At 37.6% G+C, this 21,085-nt stretch overlaps 2 protein-coding genes and 1 non-coding gene across 9 annotated transcripts; 2 read left to right on the top strand and 1 right to left on the bottom strand.

The window, feature by feature from the left end:
• Positions 1-1,235: 1,235 nt before the first annotated feature.
• LOC103405114 (COP1-interactive protein 1) lies at positions 1,236-9,989 on the top strand. 6 transcript variants are annotated; one of them, XM_070817666.1, is made up of 8 exons: positions 1,256-1,482; positions 4,189-4,247; positions 4,847-4,962; positions 5,067-8,321; positions 8,403-8,645; positions 8,790-8,948; positions 9,041-9,199; positions 9,444-9,989. In XM_070817666.1, exons 3-8 carry the CDS (start codon positions 4,882-4,884, stop codon positions 9,693-9,695), a joined length of 4,149 nt encoding a protein of 1,382 aa, XP_070673767.1. In that variant the 5' UTR covers positions 1,256-1,482; positions 4,189-4,247; positions 4,847-4,881; the 3' UTR covers positions 9,696-9,989. The 6 variants fall into 6 exon arrangements, with proteins under 6 accessions (XP_008342301.3, XP_028952802.2, XP_070673768.1 ...); XM_070817668.1 differs by having other exon boundaries at positions 1,308-1,482; positions 9,456-9,989; XM_008344079.4 differs by lacking the exon at positions 4,189-4,247 and having other exon boundaries at positions 1,236-1,482; positions 9,456-9,989.
• An 880-nt stretch (positions 9,990-10,869) lies between these two features.
• On the top strand, positions 10,870-10,941 carry TRNAD-GUC (transfer RNA aspartic acid (anticodon GUC)). The gene has a single exon. It is a non-coding gene; the product is annotated as a tRNA-Asp (tRNA).
• A 594-nt stretch (positions 10,942-11,535) lies between these two features.
• Positions 11,536-15,646, bottom strand: LOC103405111 (uncharacterized). 2 transcript variants are annotated; one of them, XR_011578392.1, is made up of 4 exons: positions 12,991-15,640; positions 12,587-12,788; positions 12,297-12,493; positions 11,536-12,205 (listed from the first exon to the last, which is right to left on the bottom strand). XR_011578392.1 is itself a non-coding variant. In XM_008344076.4 (4 exons), the coding sequence occupies exons 1-4, from the start codon at positions 15,375-15,377 to the stop codon at positions 12,150-12,152; spliced, it is 2,766 nt and encodes a 921-aa protein (XP_008342298.3). In that variant the 5' UTR covers positions 15,378-15,646; the 3' UTR covers positions 11,536-12,149. The 2 variants fall into 2 exon arrangements, 1 of the variants encoding a protein (XP_008342298.3); XM_008344076.4 differs by having other exon boundaries at positions 13,067-15,646.
• Positions 15,647-21,085: the final 5,439 nt, after the last annotated feature.

Here is a 21,085-nt window from a genome sequence, read left to right as displayed (position 1 = left end):
TTCGTATAGTCCTTATTCCCGTCTCTTCCTTTCTTTCTATCGCTCAATTCACTACATCACCCTTCTCCTTTCTTCCGTCCCCCACATCACCTATGTTTCCCTTCCCTGTTCTGGTCTTTGCCTGCCCATCAGGCGCTCTCCTTGGTGCTACATCGTGTTCCCCATTCTTTCATCCTCTCTCTCACATTTTTACAAACAACCCTCCAAATTTTGTTGGTGTATTCTTTCCAAATCCGGGTTGGCCTTCGAATTTGGCCTTGATTCTTGGTTGTGGGCAAGATTATGGTTATGATAGGTCAGATCCATTTCTTACAAATCATTCTCCATGGTGGCTGTGCTCAGCCTACCCGTGGCTGAGCCGCCTTACTTGGCCACATATGTGGTGTCTTTTCTATACAAATATGTTCAAAAGTGGTGTTGCCCTGGCTATGAAACGAGCTAATTTGTGGTTTAATTTTCAGATTAGCTAGTTTTATTGTTTTGTGGTTGCTTCGGCAATTTGTTGTGGCATTGTTGTTTTCGCAATGATTTTTGTGGCCTCGCTTGTTTGAGAGATGTCTTTGTGTGCCATTCAGTACCAAACTTGACGTTTATATTGTCTTTACGTTAGATTTGCATTGTTCGCTATTCGTGTTTGTGGTAGCTATGTAGAGGTTTATCTGGTGAATTAATTGTGCAAATTTCTCCCCAGATCAAAGATTTGGTCACTGAAGAATATGTATCTAATATGACACCCTCTTGCATGTTCGTTTCTTATTAATGAAATCATTCTATCATTGATGTCTAAAAGTTTCTCTATTTATACCTAAAATTCAAATTCCTACCTTTAAGTATTATGTCCAAACAATGGATTGTAGAATCAAGAGGCTTCAAATCCACAGATTTGAACAGTTGAAAAAAAAGATTCAGTTGAAATCCATAGGTCTAAAATCCAAACACGTCAAAAAATAACAAAAAATAAGGGGAAAATCACAAATCCCAAATCAACATACAATTTGCGTCTCTGGATGTCCTTCCTTGTAATTCAAACGAAATCGGAGGTTAAGAGTCTGCGAAGATAGCAAAGCAGCTGCTACTGTCCGATTCCCCCCAAAGAGGTCCCACGGCACGAAAAATTTGTAATTGTATTCGGAACACAAGTGATACATCATGTGTTTTAATAGAAATGATGTGAAATATTTTTTTTAGTTATTAACTTTTAACACACATATAACACGATTTATATAATGATGTTCACACTGAAAAATCTCTTCCACGGCACTAAGGGTGTACCCTCTGCCCGCTCACTCGTATTTATATAGTTGGAATCTCTCTCTCTCTCTCGCTACGCCTCTGCCCTTTTCATTTTGTTTTTTCACCTTCATAGTCCTCATCACCTTCCTCCAAAATCCTAATCGCTCAATTTGTTCTTCGTCTGTCGAGAAAAAACAACAGAAAAAGCTTCCCAGAAATATCAGGAGAATCCGATCAAAACTTCATTAGGTAACCCATCAATCTCTCTCTGCTTATTTTGTTTTTTCTTTTTCTATTTATTTTGTGCATGGTTGCTCTGTTTTTACTGACTGATGCAGAGGTTTTGTTATTCTTTTGTTTGTGGTGTTTTGATTTGATCAAGCATCAAGCTTTCATCGATCATAGGGTGATGATGGAATCTGGGTTTGGTTTGGATTTTGTCAAAATTTGAGAATTTGATTTATATCTGGATTGGATTGATAATTTCATATGAGGATTTTCATGTGTTTTTTTATGTCAAAGTTTGTGTCTTTGAAGTCTCTGAATGGATCTGCAAATGGGTTAGGCCAGTTCTTCAGTGAAACTAATACCGCCGCGCGGTACCGTAAGTTAGAGTAGTTTAGAATATCGTCTTGTAAAAAAACAAAGGTCTTCGAATAAACCATCACCATATCATAATTCTTTCACCTTGGAATTGCTGGTTGATGATCATTTATCTGCTTCAGTTTCTATGTTCATTTTTATTTTGATGAGAAAGTCCAATTGGTTCATTCTTTTGTTTGACCAGTCTGTTGCTTTGAGATCCTTGCAGAAACAGGAGAAATAAATCTCGAAATTATTTTTTATTTAATTAGGGGGTTAGGTGGAGATTTTAGTCGTCTTAGCTGTTTAGATCGCTATTAAAGGGTTAATAAAGTATGAATTTATTGGTAAATTTAATATATTTGAGGTTTGTTTAGGGCTGATTTAGTATTGTTGTGCTTAAAAAAAAACTAATTATGCTGTACTCTGAGAATAAGTAGATGTGAAATAAAAGTAAATTTTTTGGTAAAAGTGCTTTTGAAAAAAAAAAGTTTGGTAAACTTTTATATAAAACAGATGTGAAAAAAAGCCGGTTTAGTGAAAAAAAACTGAAACTGAATGTTTAACAAACACAAAAAAACTCCCAATTTTTTTTTATACCCATTTTTTGCAGTTCGAAACTTCGAGTTCCACTTGGATTCCAGCTCTTAATTAAATTAAATTAAATTAAATATAAATTTATTTAGTTTTAGTCAAGTTTTTATTTCTAATGTTATTGAATTACTAGTAGCAAAAATAGTAGTAAATGTAAGATGGAGAAAAAGATGCTACGTATTGTATGTATGTAAATATGTAATTTACTCACTCTTGACATCTCGTGCGATTGCTGACGTATGTGTCATGAGATTAGTCAGATAATCTAATATCTGAAAAATCGAGAATTAATTAATTAGAAGGACTTAGTTGATCTCGTTCCTTCTCGCCCTATTCATGTTATAGCGTCTATGTCATGTCAAAGTTGATCTTGATGATCAACCTTAATTAGTGGCCTTGGCCCGTGGTTAGTGGCCACCTAATTTTTTCTCCATTTGTCAAAGATAATTGGTATGCCTCTTTATGTAATTAAGGAGTTAAAAATGGTGATTTAGGATCTGTTAAAAAAATTTGAGAGTTCTAGGTTTGATTCTCGTCAAAAATGAATTTGAATCATATTATTGTTAATCTGTTGTGAGTTTTAGGCCAATCCTCTAGTCTCTTATTGCAGATAATATTTATATATAAAAAAACCTGAAATAGGAAAACAAAATTAAGAAAGAAAATGATGTCTCCTTGCTGCTTTAACTTTGAAACAATCTTTTTAATTTTCTTTGTTTTCTTCTTTTTGGTCATCAACTTGGAAAGGAAATTAAGAAAAGATAGGGTCTGTCTGTGATCTGTCAATTCAAATATAAAAAAAAAAATACAGCCAAAAAATAAAGGATGGACGGATCGGAAAGGGATGCTCTCCGGATCTATTTTTCCTAATTCATCAAGATTAAAGATTCGGGTTATTGAAATTTGATCTAACGATTAAAATTATTATAATTTTTAAAATAGGCCACTATTTTTAACCGTTAGATCAAATTTCAATAATCCGAATCTTCAAACTTGATGAATTAGAAGGAAGAGATCCGGAGATGATCCCTTTCCGGACGGACCAACCTTGTAAGTGGCAGGCCACCACCCACTGTGTGCTTCACTTTTTGTGAATTAGCAACGGACGGTCCAGATGTCTCTAGAGATTCAAAGATGTACAGCTTTTTTTTTTTTTTTTCCAATTTTATCATTTTTTTTTAAAGCCATGTAATGATGCAATCCTTTATATTAAAAATGAATTCTTAGAAGATGGGGTTGAATGAAGTATTTTGGGTCCCACATACTAAATCGTTCCACATGTTAAGATCATCACTAGTTAAGTGACAAAAAATGGCAGGCAGCAGGTGGTTTTGATCTTGGGTGGTGCTATTTCACACATATCGTTTTTTTTCTCTGTTAATTTTTTTATTTGATTTTTTTTAATTTATTCAATTTGATAATTGTAAATTAAGAAAAATATGTGGAAGGTAACAAGTGGTGTTTTTCTTTTATTTGATTTTTTTTAATTTATTCGATCTGTAAATTAAGAAGAATATGTGGAAGGCAACAAGTAGTGTCTAATAGCACCACCTTTGATCTTACCTTAAAAATAATTAAGATGTTTTCCTATTGGCTTTTTCATTTTGGGGTATCAGAGAGTATGGTTCCACAGTTGCGTAGTGTTATTAGCTCGAGTTGTGATTATCTAGCTTATCTGAATGGGGGCCAAAAACCTAGAACCTATGTTTTATTAAGGGTAGTGCTATTCATGCATCCTTTTTAACTTCTCACACTCCCTCTTCAATTTTCGGCCATTAGGTAAAAGAAGTGAAGAAGATCAATGACAAAAAACTAACAAGAATGTGTAAGACTGGGAGGTAAAAATAATTGTATGAATAACATTTACCCTTACTAGTATTAGTTAGATAACTTTAACGAAAAGCTTCTGGTACTGTTTACTTTAACGAAAAATCATATTTTTACACTAAAAAATCAATCATGGTACTATTTATTTTACCTTTTATTTTTTCATTTTCGTTAAAACTTAAAGTTTTCAACCTCTTTTAACATGTATTGATGTTAGAAGTAGCCTGAATAATTGACTAGAAATTTAGATTTTTTTTTTTTACTTTTAATTTATGAAAAATAATTGAATTAACATTCTGTGCCATGATGCTGATGGGTCCCTGTTTGGATTCCACGTCAGATTGTTTGTCTTTGTCCGGCCCACAGTTTACAAAGCGGTCCTGTGACCTGTCCTCTCCTTGTGATCCAAATTACAGAAGTGCCCCTACCCATTTTTCATGCATTATTGCAAAAGCCTTCACGTAAAAGAATTTTCCTAGAAAAAGAAAGTGTAGCAATTAAGATGATGATTTCTTTTTAGACAAGTCTGATGAAGTTTTTTTGTCAAATGATAGATTTTGTTAGATTAGCCACCGACGAGTCTGATGAAGTTGTTGTTCTAAAATCACAGGGAAGCAAGTGGGGTAGGTGAAAATTTGGTAAAATATGGAAGAAGCACAAGTGATTCCCGAAACCCCGATGAAGATTGCTGATGATGCCGAGACTACAAATGCCGAAGCGATCAAGGTAACCGCAATCTACGATCTGTAATTTAAGCCTTTCGTGGGATCATTTGATTTTGCATGGATTTGAATCGATTTTGAATGTTTTTTTTTTTTTTTTTGATGTAGGTATCGAATGGGGAAGTGCCTCCGGTTGAAAAAGAAAGGAGGAATGAAGAGGAGGAAGCAACCTTTGATGGAGAGTTCATAAAAGTTGAGAGAGAATCGATAGATGTGAAGGATGGTTCTCATGCTGCTGAAACAGCATTGGTGGAGGACGACAAGCCATCTGTTATTGAGAGAAGCTCGAGCAGTTCGAGCAGAGAATTGCTAGAAGCGCGGGAGAAGTTGAGTGACCTTGAGGTTGAAGTCGAAAGGTTGGCTGGTGCATTGAAGCATTCCGAATCAGAGAACTCTGAGCTGAAGCATGAGGTCTTGCTTACGAAGGAGAAGCTGGGAGAAAGCGGAAAGAAGTATGAAGAGCTCGAACTCAGTCATAAGAAATTGCAAGAGCAAATCACTGAAGCCGAGGAGAAATACAGTTCGCAGCTCAATGTTTTGCAAGAGGCATTGCAAGCTCAAGAAGAAAAGCACAAGGATCTGATCGGGGTGAAGGAATCGTTTGATGGTCTCAATCTTGAGCTTGAAAGCTCGAGAAAGAGGATGCAGGAATTGGAGCAAGAGCTGCAGAGTTCTGCCTGCGAGGTGCAAAAGTTTGAGGACCTGCACAAGCAAAGTGGTTCACATGCTGAATCTGAGACAAAGAGGGCCTTGGAGTTCGAGAAACTGCTCGAAGCAACAAAGTTGAGTGCGAAAGAGATGGAAGATCAGATGGCTTCGATACAAGGAGAACTCAAGGGCCTGTATGAAAAGATTGCCGAAGATGAAAAAGTCAAAGAAGCACTCAGTTCTACGGCTGCCGAGCTTTCTGCTGTCCAAGAAGAGCTGGCTCTATCAAAGTCTCAAGGCGTGGACCTGGAGGAGAAACTCTCGGCTAAGGAAGCTCTGATAAATGAACTGACTGAGGAATTGAGCCTGAAAAAGGCCTCGGAATCTCAAGTGAAGGAAGATATTTCCGCTCTTGAAAATCTGTTTGCCTCAACTAAAGAAGATCTTCAAGCAAAGGTTTCTGAATTGGAAGAAATCAAGTTGAAGCTACAGGAGGAATGGAGTGCCAAGGAATTAGTTGAAGCCGCACGAAAAACTCAAGAAGAACGGGCCGTAGCTGCACAGGAGAATTTGGCAATAGTAACCAAAGAAAAAGAAGCTCTGGAAGCAGCTGTGGCAGATCTCACCGGTAATGTGCAGCTGATGAAGGAGCTGTGCAGTGATCTCGAAGAAAAATTGAAGCTTTCGGAAGAGAACTTCGGTAAAAAAGATGATCTTTTGTCTCAATCTCTGTCAAACAATGCCGAGCTTGAACAGAAGTTGAAGTCGCTGGAAGAGCTCCATAAGGAATCAGAAACTGCTTTTGCAACTGCTACTGAAAAGAATCTTGAACTTGAAGCAATTATTCAAGCTTCAAATGCAGCAGCGGAGGAGGCAAAATCGCAACTGAGAGAGCTTGAGACGCGCTTTATAGCTGTAGAACAAAAGAATGTAGAGCTTGAGCAACAGTTAAATGCGGTAGAGCTGAACCGAGGAATTCCTGAGAGTGGTCTGGAAGAATTCTCTCAAAAAATATCTGCACTCAATACTACATTGAGCGAGGTCGAGGAAGAAAAGAAACAGCTGACCGGTCAGGTGCAAGAATACCAAGAGAAGATAGGCCAGCTGGAATCTGAGTTAAACCAGACAACTTTGCAATATTCAGAGCTTCAGGAGGAACTGAAGACTGCCTCCGAGAAATGTGCTGAACATGAGGGCCGGGCCAGTGAACACCATCAGCGAAGCCTCGAACTTGAAGATTTGGTCCAAATTTCTCATACCAAAGTGGAGGATACTGGTAAAAAGGTGAGCGAGCTGGAGTTAATGCTTGAAACAGAGAAGTACAGAATTCAAGAACTTGAGGAACAAATAACTGCGTTGGAAAAGAAATGTCAGGATGCAGAAGCAGATTCTAAGAATTATTCTAACAAGGTATCTGAACTTGCCTCTGAACTCGAGGCATTCCAAGCAAGAACATCTAGCCTTGAAGTTGCACTGCAAGCGGCCAACGAAAAGGAAAGGGAGTTGTTTGAAGCCTTGAATGTTGCCACAGAAGAGAAGAAAAGGTTAGAGGATGCATCGAGTAGTTTTACTGAGAAGTTTTCCGAATCAGAAAACTTGGTGGAGGTCTTGAGAGATGAATTGAAGATGACTCAAGAGAAATTGGAAAGCATTGAAAATGATCTTAATGCTGCTGGAATCAGAGAAGGCGAGGTCATAGCGAAACTCAAATCTGCCAAGGAGCAACTGGAGCAACAAGGCAAAGTAATAGAGGAAACAGCGTCAAAGAACTCAGAACTTCAAGCGCTACATGAAACCCTAGTGAGGGATTCAGAGATCAAACTTCAAGAAGCATTAGGGAGCTTCACTAACAGGGATGCTGAGGCAAATTCTCTGCTTGAGAAACTAAAGGTTCTAGAAGATCAGGTGAAGGTTTATGAAGAGCATGTTGCTGAAGCAGAGCGGAAATCTGCATCGTTGAAAGAAGAGCTGGACAACAGCTTGGCTAAATTTGCATCTTCAGAAAGTACAAATGAAGAACTCAGAAAACAGATCTTGGAAGCAGAAAACAAAGCTTCTCAGACCCTCTCAGAAAACGAAATGCTAGTTGAGACGAATGTTCAGCTGAAATGCAAGATTGATGAATTGCAGGAATCTTTGAATGCTACTCTATCTGAAACTGAAGTCACTACAAGAGAACTTGTTTCGCACAAGAGCACTGTTGAAGAATTAACAGATAAGCACTCGAGAGCCTTAGACCTTCATTCTGCTTCCGAAGCCCGCATTGTGGAAGCAGAGACGAAATTGCAAGAAGCCATTGGAAGATTCAGTCAGAGAGATTTGGAAGCTAATGAATTGCTCGAGAAGCTAAATGCCCTACAAGGCCAAGTAAAATTGTATGAAGAGCAAGTTCGAGAAACATCTGCGGTTTCTGAAACCAGAAATGCGGAGCTGGAAGAGAGTCTATCAAAGCTGAAGAATCTGGAGAATATTGTTGAGGAACTGCAAACCAAGTCAGCTCACTTTGAAGAGGAGAGCGGAAAACTAGCTGAGGCAAATATAAAGCTTACAGAGGATGTGTCTACATACGAGTCCAAACTAAGTGACCTTGAAGCAAAATATTCTACTGCAGTTGTTGAGAAGGACGAAACAGTTGAACAACTTCAGGCTGCAAAAAGGACTATTGAAGATTTAATGCAGCAGCATTCTTCTGAAGGGCAGAAACTACAATCTCAGGTTTGCACCAAACTTTCTTGTTATTATTTTGCGGCTATTTATTGTTGCTTTATGCTTATTAGCTACATTTGTTTGCCACAGATATCTTCGGTTATGGATGAGAACAGCCTGCTTAATGAAGTGCATCAAAATACTAAGAAGGAACTCCAGCAAGTGATATCCGAGCTTGAAGAACAGCTCAAAGAACAAAAAGCAGGAGAAGCTGCTTTAAAATCTGAGATTGAAAATCTCAAGGCTGAGGTTGCTGAGAAGCCTTTGTTGCAGAATTCTCTCAAGGAACTCGAAGAGAAATTGGTGAAAACTGAAGCTCAACTGCAAAAAGAGGTAAATATCAATTCATGAAAAAAAATCCACAGAATAGGCTCTTATCCTGCAACCTATAAATATTTATTTTCTGCATGCGATGGGGGCAGCCAAAGAAAGCCATTCATCTTTTTAAAAATTCTTTCTGACTCAGATGAATTGTAGGTTGAAAGCATTAAGGCGGCTGCGGCCGAAAGAGAGGCAGAGTTGACTTCAAAGTTGGAGGATCACGCGCATAAGGTCCATGACAGAGATTTATTGAATGAACAAGTCACAAAACTCCATAGCGAGTTACAACTTGCTCATGCCACTGTTGCTGAAAAGGTAAGGCACCGATCAATGCTTAAGATTTCTTTTACTTAAAACTGCACGATGACAATTCTCAACATTCCATGTTTGAATTTCCTATTCAACAGAAAGAAGCAGATTCTCAAAAGGACCTGGAACGAGAAGCATCGTTGAAGCGTTCCCTTGAAGAACTTGAAGCTAAGAATAAAGAAATCGCACTTCTAGATAAGCAAGTCAAGGAGCTCGAGCAAAAACTGCAGCTGGCAGATACCAAAGTAACAGAAAGGGTATGTTTATTTCTGTTTCCCAACTCCCTTTATAGATACCACCGCAGTAGAAATTTCGAAAACAGCATACACTAGTTATGTAATCTTAAGTTGTAAGTGGCTGTCAAGTTTTCCAACTTAATTGTCCTAAACAACTTGTGGGAAACGAAAGCATTAAACCATACCAAAAGGTTTTCAGCTACTGCACAAGGCTTTTAACTCACAAGAATTCGAGTGCGAAATTAAAATCACTTATGTTTAAAAGATCATGTTGCAGGGTGATGGAGGCAGTGTAGCCGGACTGGAAGTGAAATCCAGGGACATTGGATCAACCGTTTCAACTCCATCGAAAAGGAAGAGCAAGAAGAAGTCAGAAGCAACACCTGTTCAAACCTCATCATCTTCAGATATCCATACACATACTGCCGAGGCTTCCCCAATGATGAGCGTTAAGTTCATCGTGGGAGTGGCTGTGGTTTCTGCGATCATCGGCATCATTCTTGGGAAACAGTACTAGATTACATATTTATGTTTTTGGGTTTGACCGTCAGGTTTTGGTTGATTACTTCGTTAATTGTTTCGCTTGTTATTAATTTTGCACAGGAAGATTGAAGGCCTTGTTTTTATGCTTTCAAGCTTGGTTTTTTGAGAGGTTGTTGGTCAGGGAATTTATTTTAGTTCCTATCCCCTTGGCAGTTTGCAAAGCAAAACACAGATGATTCATGTGTTATTTAAGTTTGTATTTAGTTTTTATACTGGGTTGCAGGTGCTTTCGGATATATAAGAATTTGTGCGTTTGTTACTATGAAAAGGAGAGGACGATCTCGGTTGTTTGTGAGTCGTATCTCCCCTCATCAAGAACATTTCACCTACTCCGCCAAATACGGATACAACCCCCCTGAGCTTTGACAATGTTGTTGATCACTTCCATAATTAGTACTGTTTTATCCACTCCAGCTCCTATGAATGGTCCTATTTTTCCTCCCCGACGATATGTATTTAGCAGTTCATTTTAGTTTTAATTTTTTTTTTTTAAAGTGAAAACTGAAAATTCGTTTAACAACTATTTATATAAAACAAATGAAAACTGAAGATTCAAAATTTGGTTTCAATTTTCAATAATTTTCAAATGAGTTTTCAGTTTAAAAACAAAAAAAAAAGAAAACTGAAAGGATAGTCTAATGTGATCCTTAATTAAGATGTTCTGCATTGAATCTTATGGGGTTTGGATTGAGTGTGGCCTCCACAGTACCTTGGCAATCACGTAACCATCCCCGCGGATGTTGATATATTTCAAGTTGAAGCATTCAAGCAAGTTCATCTTCCAAATTCTATTGGAATGAATCAGAAAGAATTCCTAGCTTCCATGAATATGATAGCCATGGAAATTCAAACATGGCGATCATATAAGTTCATTTTCCAAACATAGGTTCCGGTATCATATCCAAAGTATTTGAGACCGGAACTTAACGCGTTCATTTTCTAAACATAGGTTCCGGTCTCATATCCAAAGTATTTGAGACCGGAACTTAACGCTCTACTAAAACTAGGATTGCAAATTGAGTCAACAGACAAATACTCGATTGAACGAAACATATATGTTCGAGCATTTCGATTGGTAGTATTGTTATGGACTTTGGTTTCTCATAATCTAACTTTGTATATATGTTTACACGGGCAACTAACAACAAGTCGTTGTAGTATAGTGGTAAGTATTCCCGCCTGTCACGCGGGTGACCCGGGTTCGATCCCCGGCAACGGCGTTTAATTTTGATTTTTCAATTTTTTCCTACATTTATTTTGGGCCTGCTTGTTTTGAATTGAACTAATTTTCTTTGGGCCAGAAAATTCCAATCCAGTACAGACTTTTTTTTTTAAGGGTTTTTCTTAACTATCCTGGCACATTTACTAATTCGTAATAAAAAGAGGGAAGAATCAAAATAAAGAAGAGTCAAAATTGGATTCATGCTGAAATTGTTTATTAAAATCTTCCAAAATCGAAGTAGAAATAGAGATTCCATATAAACTGTTTATTAATTCACCTTAATCGGAATAAATATAATTACTAATGCTCCTTAATAAAATAAATTATTTTATATACTAATTTTTTGGTTAAATTTTATAATACTAATTAACCAACATGAAAGCTAACATTAAACCTCAAGGCTAAAAGCAAAAATGGACGAGGATATGGGTTCTTTCTGTTTTTCTCTCCAGCGGGTAGGAGATTTTTTTAGTGAATGGATGTTTGATATAACACTAAATCTCCAATACGAAATTCAAAATATCTTGAAACGTGCAATTTTCATTTTTAGTTGCCGGAAATTTCTTCAATGAAGAGATGTAAAATATTCATCTCGGCCGAAAAAATAGAGAGAGAATTAAATAAGATCTCAAATTCACATCTCTCCAGTTAGTGTAGAACTCTCATTTACACCTCCCGAAAATATAAAACGAGATGCGAATTTGATTTTGCATCTCCCCACCCCGTTTGGAGATGCTCTTAATGAACATTCTGCAAAGTAAAGCCTATTGTTTCCCTCTTGATACCTTGCAAATTCCTTCAACCTAGCTTAAATTTGTCAGCAACATGGAAAATGATTTATAACTACAAGGATATCTGAAAAGTTAAAAGCTTCAGCATTCCAATTGTCAGCTACAAAGCCCTATTTTTCTACCATGTAAACTACCTACATGTTGCAGGAACTTGCCCAACCAATTCACATCACGGGATGCTGGTCACGATCACGTATTTTTCCTCGTACGTTTGTATACATTAGCATCTCAGAATCGATCACTCTGCAGTAATGCCAGGGAAAGAAAATAATCGGGCCCGAGTAGTATCTCGAGACATACGACTTTGCTAAAGTGCTTTGCTCACTGTAGGCACTCGAAGAAAGTGACGGTGGTGTAGTGAACTCATAACGATGTTTGTCTTTGCATTCTGTCCTGCCGGCTTACAGCGTTGTGTTTAACATTCTTCTTTGACCATTTTCAATCCGTTCAAAATTTCATTGTCATCAAACCCTGCACATTGACCAACATTCTAGTTTAACTCAAGATGTAGAAAAGAATACATTCTTCAACGATAAATTACAAACCATGCATACTTAGTTACCTGAACCCAATTCTTCTACTTCATCAACCGAAAGTTCTAAAAGCCTCGAGTTCTCAGAGGGGGGATCAAGTGACCTCCAATCAGGATTTTCAATGTCTTCTTGGTGCATCTCCATCTCTGCTACCCAGTCTTCGGCAATGCTGTCACGGTCAAATGATGTAGGATCCGTGTACTCCTGTTCTTTGTGCCTATGAACCCTATAAGACAGTCGATTAGCAAAAGATCTATTTTCTTTGACCAAAGAACATTTGGAATACACAAATAAACAGAACCTATTGGTTTCCACTTACTTCTGTTTTAGTTTGAAGTTGTATTGAACAAAAACAAGATCATTAAGCCGCTGATGTTCTAAGCTGTTCCTTGTCTTATGCAACTGTTCGAAGGGACTCTGATTCTCCTGACACTGAACTAAGCTGCAAGTTTGACTGAGAATACGAATTGCCAAGCGCGACAGGTTTGGGCAACCACCACCATATGTTGACCACCATTCAGCTGACAAACAGAGACCTAGAGAAGTGAGCCAAACTATGCAACAACATCTGAACTCTGCAGCATGTCCTCAAAAAAGGAGGCCTCATACCTTTTCTTTTCTTTTTAAAAAAAAAAAAAAAACTATATGGCCAGTATATTTTATGCATTTTATCACGTCTATCATTCTATTACATAAAACCAAGTTAAAAGACGGCTTAATTACCTTCCGTCTACATGTATAGCCAAGATCGAAACCATGCGACTCAAAATAATAATGCATTCTAATGAAATATTCTCACCAGGAAGCAGATTGTCCCTCGCTCGGACTGCCAAATTCCTCCCCAAATCTCCAAAAGCTTTTTTGTACAAGTTTATCTCTTTGATTACTTCATCTTGGACTTTTATATCAGGAACCAATCTCTCTACGCAGTCAAACATCCTCGACACAATTTCATTATGCATGTCTCCATTGAAGCTGTAAAAGAACTTGGGATTAAGGTAAAATCCTGCAGCATGAAGGGGAAAATCCACTATTTTTTTCCATCTGTGATCTATAATGTTCCAGTACACCATATATTCTTCTTTCTTGACAAGTTCTCTTTTGATTGTTTCTTTTGCTCGATACATCCCTGCAAAAACATATCCCATCGCTGGCCTCTTCTGGCTACCAACAATTCTCAAAACTCGCAAGAGTGGATTAGTCAAACGGGTGATCAAAATGCACGAAGACCAAAATGAATGATTACTTAGTATATCTAACACTGCCGATCCTTCTGGTGTTTTAGAATAGGGGCAGTCCATCCACTCGTTTGAAGTAACCATTGACTGCAAATTATATTGAAGGTCAGCCATTTGTTTCAATGCCATAAAGTTTGTCGCAAACCTAGTTACTCCCAGCCTAACAATGTCATTCCCAAATGTATACCTTCTCATCATGTTCAAAATGACAACATGTTTGTAGATAAATCTTGTAACAGATCTAGCCTGTTCAATTACAGAATTTATCCATTCAACTTTTCCAAAATCCTCAAGGATGGAACCTATGCAAGCGGTGGAACAGGGAGACCAGTACAGAGTAGGGAACGTATCCATCAACTTCTTCCCAACAACAGAAAATTGCTCTTCAGTATTTGTAATGACTTGCAAAACATGTCCAACTCCAATTTCTTCCACCACTTCCTTAAAAAATACAAACAAAGCATCTGGAGAAAAAACAAAATAAGAAGCATCCACAGATTTCAAATAGATTGTTCCTTCAGGACAGTACACTGCAAAATTTAGCAAAGTTCTACCCTTTTCAGAATTCCATTGGTTGACTAGAAGAGAACAACCCGTCCTCACCCATGTTTCCGTGTGTTGTTGAATTTCACTCTTCACCTCTTCAACTGCATTCTTCAACATCCAACCCCGAATGTTATCATATGAGGGTGCTACAGTCCCCTTTCCCCCAGAGGCAATTGCGTCAATCATTGGCTGGAAATAAACAGAGTTCTTTACTGCATCCAGGGGAGCCTGAATTTCATATAAAAACCGACCAATTGCCATATGAATCTGTTCAATGCTCAACCTTGTTACCTCGTAATCATTGCCTATGGTTCCATCATTGGCAGCCCCCGAAGCATCTTCATCCCTTACCCTCTTCCCACTCACATTTGTATTACTTATGCCAACTTCTTTATTTTCCAACAAATTTGAATTGGGAAAAGCATTACCTATTGCAATAGGAACAGGAGGTGAAGCATTACTCAATTTCGTAACACCATTAACTGAACCAGAACCAGTAGCTTCTTTACAAGGTGTACCCCTCCGCCTTACTCTTCTATCAACACTCAATCCAACATCTTCTTCCTGATCTAAAGAAAAATTCAGTTTGATGCCAACTTCTTCTTGGTTTTGTGAAAAAGTTGAATTGGGAAAAGCATTGCCTACTGAAATAGGAAAAGGAGCGGAAACACTAAATTTCGTAACGCCATTAACTGAACCAGAACCGGTAGCACCACCAGAAGGTCTACCCCTCCGCCGTACTCCTCGATCAACACTCGTCCCACCATCTTCCTCTTCATCTACCGAAAAATACAATTTGGCCTCTCCAATTAATCCCTGCTGAGCATTACTCCTATAAGAATTATCTACTTCAAGGGGCACATTAGTCAAATTATCAGTTAACCTAATTCCTCCATTCCCACTCAACCCACCAACCTCCTCATCATTCACCAGCGCATTCGAATCGGGTCCTACAACCAATTTATACTCTCCATTTTCGCCTAATGAACCGTCAACTTCGCTAATGCTACAATGTGGGTTAGCAACAATATGACTCTTCCTCTGCCTAAACGCTGCAATCCCATCATTCAAACTCTGCAACATTACGATTCTAACATCGGGCGGGGCATGATCACAGGTGGGGCCATTGCCCTTCCGACCGGCAAGGTGGGATTTAAGGCGATTAATCCCACCACCCTGAAACAATTTGCCACAATATATACACTTTTTCAACTCAACTTTACCCCCATTGGGTTGGTCTTTCATGAAAAGTTGGCAGTGTTTCCATGCCGGGTCTTGTTTCTGGGGAGAAACAGCTACGGGCTCAAAACCCTCTAAAGATATCATCGTAATCCTAATTAACTTAATAATCCAATCAATCAATCAATCAAATTACTACCCTCTGAATGTGTTGGAAAAATTTCCCAGAATTTAATATGAACTGAGAAAGATTTTACATTTGGCATAAAGAATTTGAAGGAGAAGAGTGGGAAGAAGATGACTTACTTGTCTCTGATGATTTCTGTCAGGCTTTGGAGGATTTTGGAACAGAGAGAGAGAGAGAGAGAGAGAGAGAGGGAGGGTTTTTTTTTTATGGACATTTTGTGTTGGGTGCTGGCTTTTGATGGATTTTTGTGCTGATATAGAGCGGTCAGGTCAACCACTTTGTGAAGTTGGGACTTTTTTTTTTATTTACTCGTAAGTCGTAATGCTTACGAGATCAAATCTTTGCATGTAAAATCAGATAAATTTTTCAGTGTGATCGGTATACGACGTGGTACATCACGTGTCATCAAATAAATGATGGGATATATGTGCTAAAAAGTTATAACTTAAAAAATAAAATTTTCCACCATTCCTATTAAAACACATGGTATACCATTTGTGTTCCAGTCACAACTAAAAATTTCTCTTAAAATGGGTGTAGCTTTTAGGGGTGGGTTTAAAAATTTGAGAACAACTGGACTGAAAACCGACCTAAAGCCGAAAAAATTGAACCGGAAGAAAAAAACCAAACCAAATGTGAAAAATTGAACCAAACCGAATCAAATGTGGTTGGTTCAGTTTCATTTTCTAATGTTCGAAAATATATTAATTTTATTTATATTGGGTATTTATCTTTTGAGCCCAATTTTCGAACTCAATGTCTTGAAAAGCAAACCGAAGCCCAAATTTTGAGCCCTCTTCTTTTTCTTTTGTTCCTCCCCAGCTGTTATCAATGTTCTGCTAGTGTTTTTCACTTCGCATTTTCTCATTGTCAAACTGTGAAAATTGTGGTGGTGAATTTGATTGAGCCCTTTTTTTTATCTTTTGTGTGACAACCTGTTCCTAATTTTACGTTTTATAAATTTTAAAAGCGTGAATTGACGAAAATGCCCTAGAGGCAATGATTTTGACTTCCGTTGGCCATTGTTTAGAGAGATGTATGAGTCATTCTTTTGGAGTATTTGTGTAGTAATCATTACCACGAAAGCATAGGCGAAAGCCGTTTACGAGTCTGGATTATAACGGTATAATTACGGACGTTTGAAATTGGTTATATAAAGTTTAGCTATAAATAAATTGAACTCCCACCTTGTGGGAAAGAAACCAATAAGATTTTAAGCAAGCATAAGGGGACCAATCAACTATTTTGTTTAAGTGACCAATTAGATATGTTAGAAGGAGGACCAATCAGAAATTAGAGAGAGGGATCAGCCAATCAGGAAGGAGAGAGAAGAACTTCATCCCTTCCCTCTCAACCCGTGCACACCACACAACCTAGTTCGACCTCCCATTTTTCAAGGCTGATTCCGGCCAACTCTGGTGGAGTTTTTCGACGCCACCACCACCATCTTGAAGCTCTCATTCCCCTCTACAAAACCCACCCAAGAACCACCTTGATTAACCACGGTATGTGGCAGTTTGAGGCCACGAAAGTCGACAAAAATCAACAATGCTCCGGCCACTCTTTTCAATTTTCCAGCGAATCGGCAAAGAAACTGTCGATACCACCACTTGGGCTTTGTATCCCATCATCCCAGGAGAAAATCCCGACCAACCTTGACCCTGTTGGACCACCATAGACTACGAATCGATGCTGGGAAGCTTTAGGCACCCGTCGGCTTTGTGGGCAAAATTGACCATCTTCCGTCCACTTTTGGACTTCGTGGCTGGTATGAAAGTTGTTCCTCTCTTTGAGATCTTCATTTCTGTGAGATTTGAGAATTTTTAGAAATAGTGGAATTTTTCTGCAAACAGTGGCAGCCAACCACCGCGTGCGGCGGTGCGTGGGCCGAGACCCCACCTGACTATCTTTGGCTAATTTGGATGTTCCAATTCTATATTTGACATCCGTTTAGTGAAATTACGATGTTTTAATGTAGTTTCGTAGTTGACCACCTAGTTGGCCTTCACGGGGTCCTTGCATGAATTGACGATCCGACCGTTGGATCATCACCAAATCTTGGTATCGTATAGTACGTAATATTTGAGGACCATAGGAACTTAAAGATCGGGAATCCGATGTATGGATCTTTCCTAATCAGATTTGTAAGTTCGTAAAATAAAACATCAGCCGCCACTTAATTTTAGCAATTGGCAGAGATTTGACTGTTGGATCGTTCCAAAACTTTAGGATGTTGTTCTAGAAGCATAATGTGGATCTTTGGAAGTTATGGATCGGAAATCCGAGGTACGGATCTTCCGGATCGAGTTACGTAGGGTTGTGAACCCTACCATTAATATTTGACCGACGGTTGACTTTTGGTCAATGGGTCTCAAATCATTCTAGAACATCCTTGGGATGTGTTTTATGTAAGTTACGTATTTTATTGATAAGAGTTCTGAGACGTGATTGAATATTTATTCTAGGTGATGACCGTTCTTGACGTCTCGATATTCGTGCTAGGAGTCGTAGTGTGGACCTTAGGTGAGTGAGTCTTTTCTTTTTTATCGTATATATATAACTGATAGTTCCACAAACGCTTTTAAATTGATTTATGCATTTTATGCCATGTTATATATATATATATATATATATATATATATATATATATTTATTTATATATTCTAAAATACTATGATATGGTTGAGTTTTAGATTGCATCATGTTATATCCATATACATATTACCTATATATAATTGTTGTGAATGGTTTGAAGTATTAAGGTGAACGTCGGACGTGCATGTAAGTTCAGGTGAGTTTATGGTGTTATCTGAAATGATTGAGTTATGGCATGACTATATTTGTGTTTTATGCAACTCCGACACTGTCGTACATGTTGCAATACTGGGCAACTCCGACATTATCGTACTGGTTGCCTATGAGTCATACATGTTGCATTAGACAACTCTGGCTCATGTGTTATCATAGATTGATTTATGAGTCGTACATGTTGCATTAGACAACTCCGACTCATGTGTTATCATAGATTGATGAGCACCTGATTTTTTTTATGTTGTTGCCGATATGTAGTGATTTGGAATATTCATGGATTTATTGTTGATTTACATTTGATTTCATACATACGTAGTATGATTTCCTGGAAACTATACAGATATTACAACGAGGGATTATAACGTTTATAAGGTCTTTATTAAAGCATTATTTACAGGCCCACTCACTCTTGTTTTTATCCCTCTAGGTTCTAGTAGCAGAGTTTTCGTATCGACAAGGATTCGTGGCAAATCTTGGTATTGGAGATTTCATTCGATGGTATGATTTTCAATCAATTCTACTGTATTTTACTTATGCTCTGATGTCACATGTGAAATGGGTTCATTTCCACTCATAGCGCACTCTCGTATTTAGGCACTTTTAAGTTTAAATTTATTCACATATTCCACATCACTATACTTTATGGCTTCGTCACATTCCAGGTGTCGGCCAGCACAACTCGATCCGAAGTCCTAGTGGACAATCCGGGTCGGGATGTCATTTTGTTTCTCCCCAAACTGAAAGAAAATCGAACCGAACCGAATCGAACAATAAATTCGGTTTAGTTTTCGGTTTCTGCAAAAAACCAAACCGAATTGAACTGAATCCATCCCTAGTAGCTTTTCCTCACCAAAAAAAAAAGTGTAACCTCTCTGTAGCTCCAATCATTCACCGACACATGTTAAGTTTTCTGATAAAAAAGTTAAGAAAAGTTAAGTTTATGAACATGTGCCAGTCAATAATTGGGTCACAGAGAGGCCACACTCATTTTAGGTGCAAAAAATTTAATCTCAATGCTTACTAACCTCTTAGCCCGCGCTTGAAGGTGAACTGAGAGTGATAACTACTTTCTACAAGCTAAACAAATATGCGTGGACTTTATTTAGCTCAATGACACCGAAGGAAATGAAAGGAATTGGGATAGTAATCCATGTCAAAACACTCAAAAGCAATGTTATAAATATAAATATAAAGGTATTTGAATCTAAATAAGTAAGGTAGGAAGAAAACAAAAAATTGAATAAAAAAAATGAAAATGATATGATTGGTACTTCGCTAGCACACTAGCGACTATATTGGAGTCGCTAATATCATACTAATCCCCCCTTTTCAATTTTTTTCTCTTTGTTAGTTTTTTTTTTTTTAAATTACTCTTATCCTAATAATAAACTATCATATTCATGTTTTTTAAAAATAAAAATAAAAAATCGTGCAAAATCTATTATAATTCATATTTAAACACTTGTAATCAACGATTTAAAACCTAAATTTAAAGATATTTGAATTTAATAATGGCTACTCAAAAAAAGTATATAAATTGGAATAGGGAAAGATCAGTGCCATTCTACCGATCCTCGCCCAGTCACACTTAAATCATTGTTCAATCTATTTATTTTGACCTTCGCCTCACTGTGATATTTTGGAAATTAAGCTAAGGCTTTCCATTGAAATTCATGAGGGAAGACCCTCATTTGACAATGTTTTAGGCCTGACTACCATATTTTTCACATATTGTTTTAGTTTTCGGCTTAAATATTCTACTAAATATACATTTATTACTCAATAAACCATTAAATCGCTTCCAAATACTTTATATTGTTTTCCTTAATGCTCACAAAAAATATTTCGCACAAATACAAAATTTGCCTTTTTCAAAAAAAAAAAACGTGGGTTAACATTCACAGTTTGTTGCCAGTTTTAATCATTTGTACTTAAGTTTGCCATTTTATCTATTTGTTTTCACATTCGCCTCACTGTGAAGTTTTGAAAATTAAAGTAAAACTTTTCGTTGATATTCTCTAGGGTAGAACCTCATTTTGACATTGTTTTCGGCCTCACTACTATATTTTTTTCACACAGTTGTCGGCTTAAATATTCTACGAAATATACATTTATTGCTTAATAAACCATCAAGTCGCTTCCAATTGCCTTATAATGTTTTCCTTAATACTCATGGAAAATATTTCCATTTAGAATTTGTGCACGTAAAACGAGACAAGCTCTGCTGGCATAAAAGGAAGTGAACCCAGGCACACATAAAGTGAGGCGAGCTCCATGCATTCAAAATGAGGTAGGTTATGCTCACAGAAAACAAGGCGAGCTCAACGCACGCAAAACGAGAAGGATCCGAGAGCAAACCGAGCCTGGCTGGGGCGTATAAAAAATGTGACACGTAAAATGAGACTGGCTCGGTGCACTGGTCAACCATTGTTGCCTGCACGAAACATTGGTGCCTGGGTGTTGGAGAACAATTTAGAAACAAAAATTACAAAAATACAAAACTTGAAATACTTATACTTTATTACTAAAAAATACTTGCAATACAGAATGAAAATTACACTATAAATACAAAAATTAAAATGATACTAACTTGAATGATTCAAAGGTAGAGGCTAGCACAAAAGCTATGTCTTTCGAACAGTATTTCCGTCTCACTCTTATGCTTGTGGTTCTACAACGTCTGCTCGACCAGAATATAGCTACGTAATTCTACAACCCGCATTGGATTATATAACTTTACTCTCTGGAAAGTTTGTATGGAAGTGATTGAGGAAGAAAAAAATGATCTACGATGGAATTGAGACTCTAATTATATAGGCCCTTTCATACCTCTTCAAATACTTTTTGGATGTATCTG

The sequence above is a fragment of the Malus domestica genome, chromosome 17 (genome assembly GCF_042453785.1).
Source record: "Malus domestica chromosome 17, GDT2T_hap1".
Classification (NCBI taxonomy): Eukaryota; Viridiplantae; Streptophyta; class Magnoliopsida; order Rosales; family Rosaceae; genus Malus; species Malus domestica.
The sequence above is the reverse complement of the archived record's forward strand: the minus strand, read 5'-3'. Positions and strand labels throughout refer to the sequence as shown.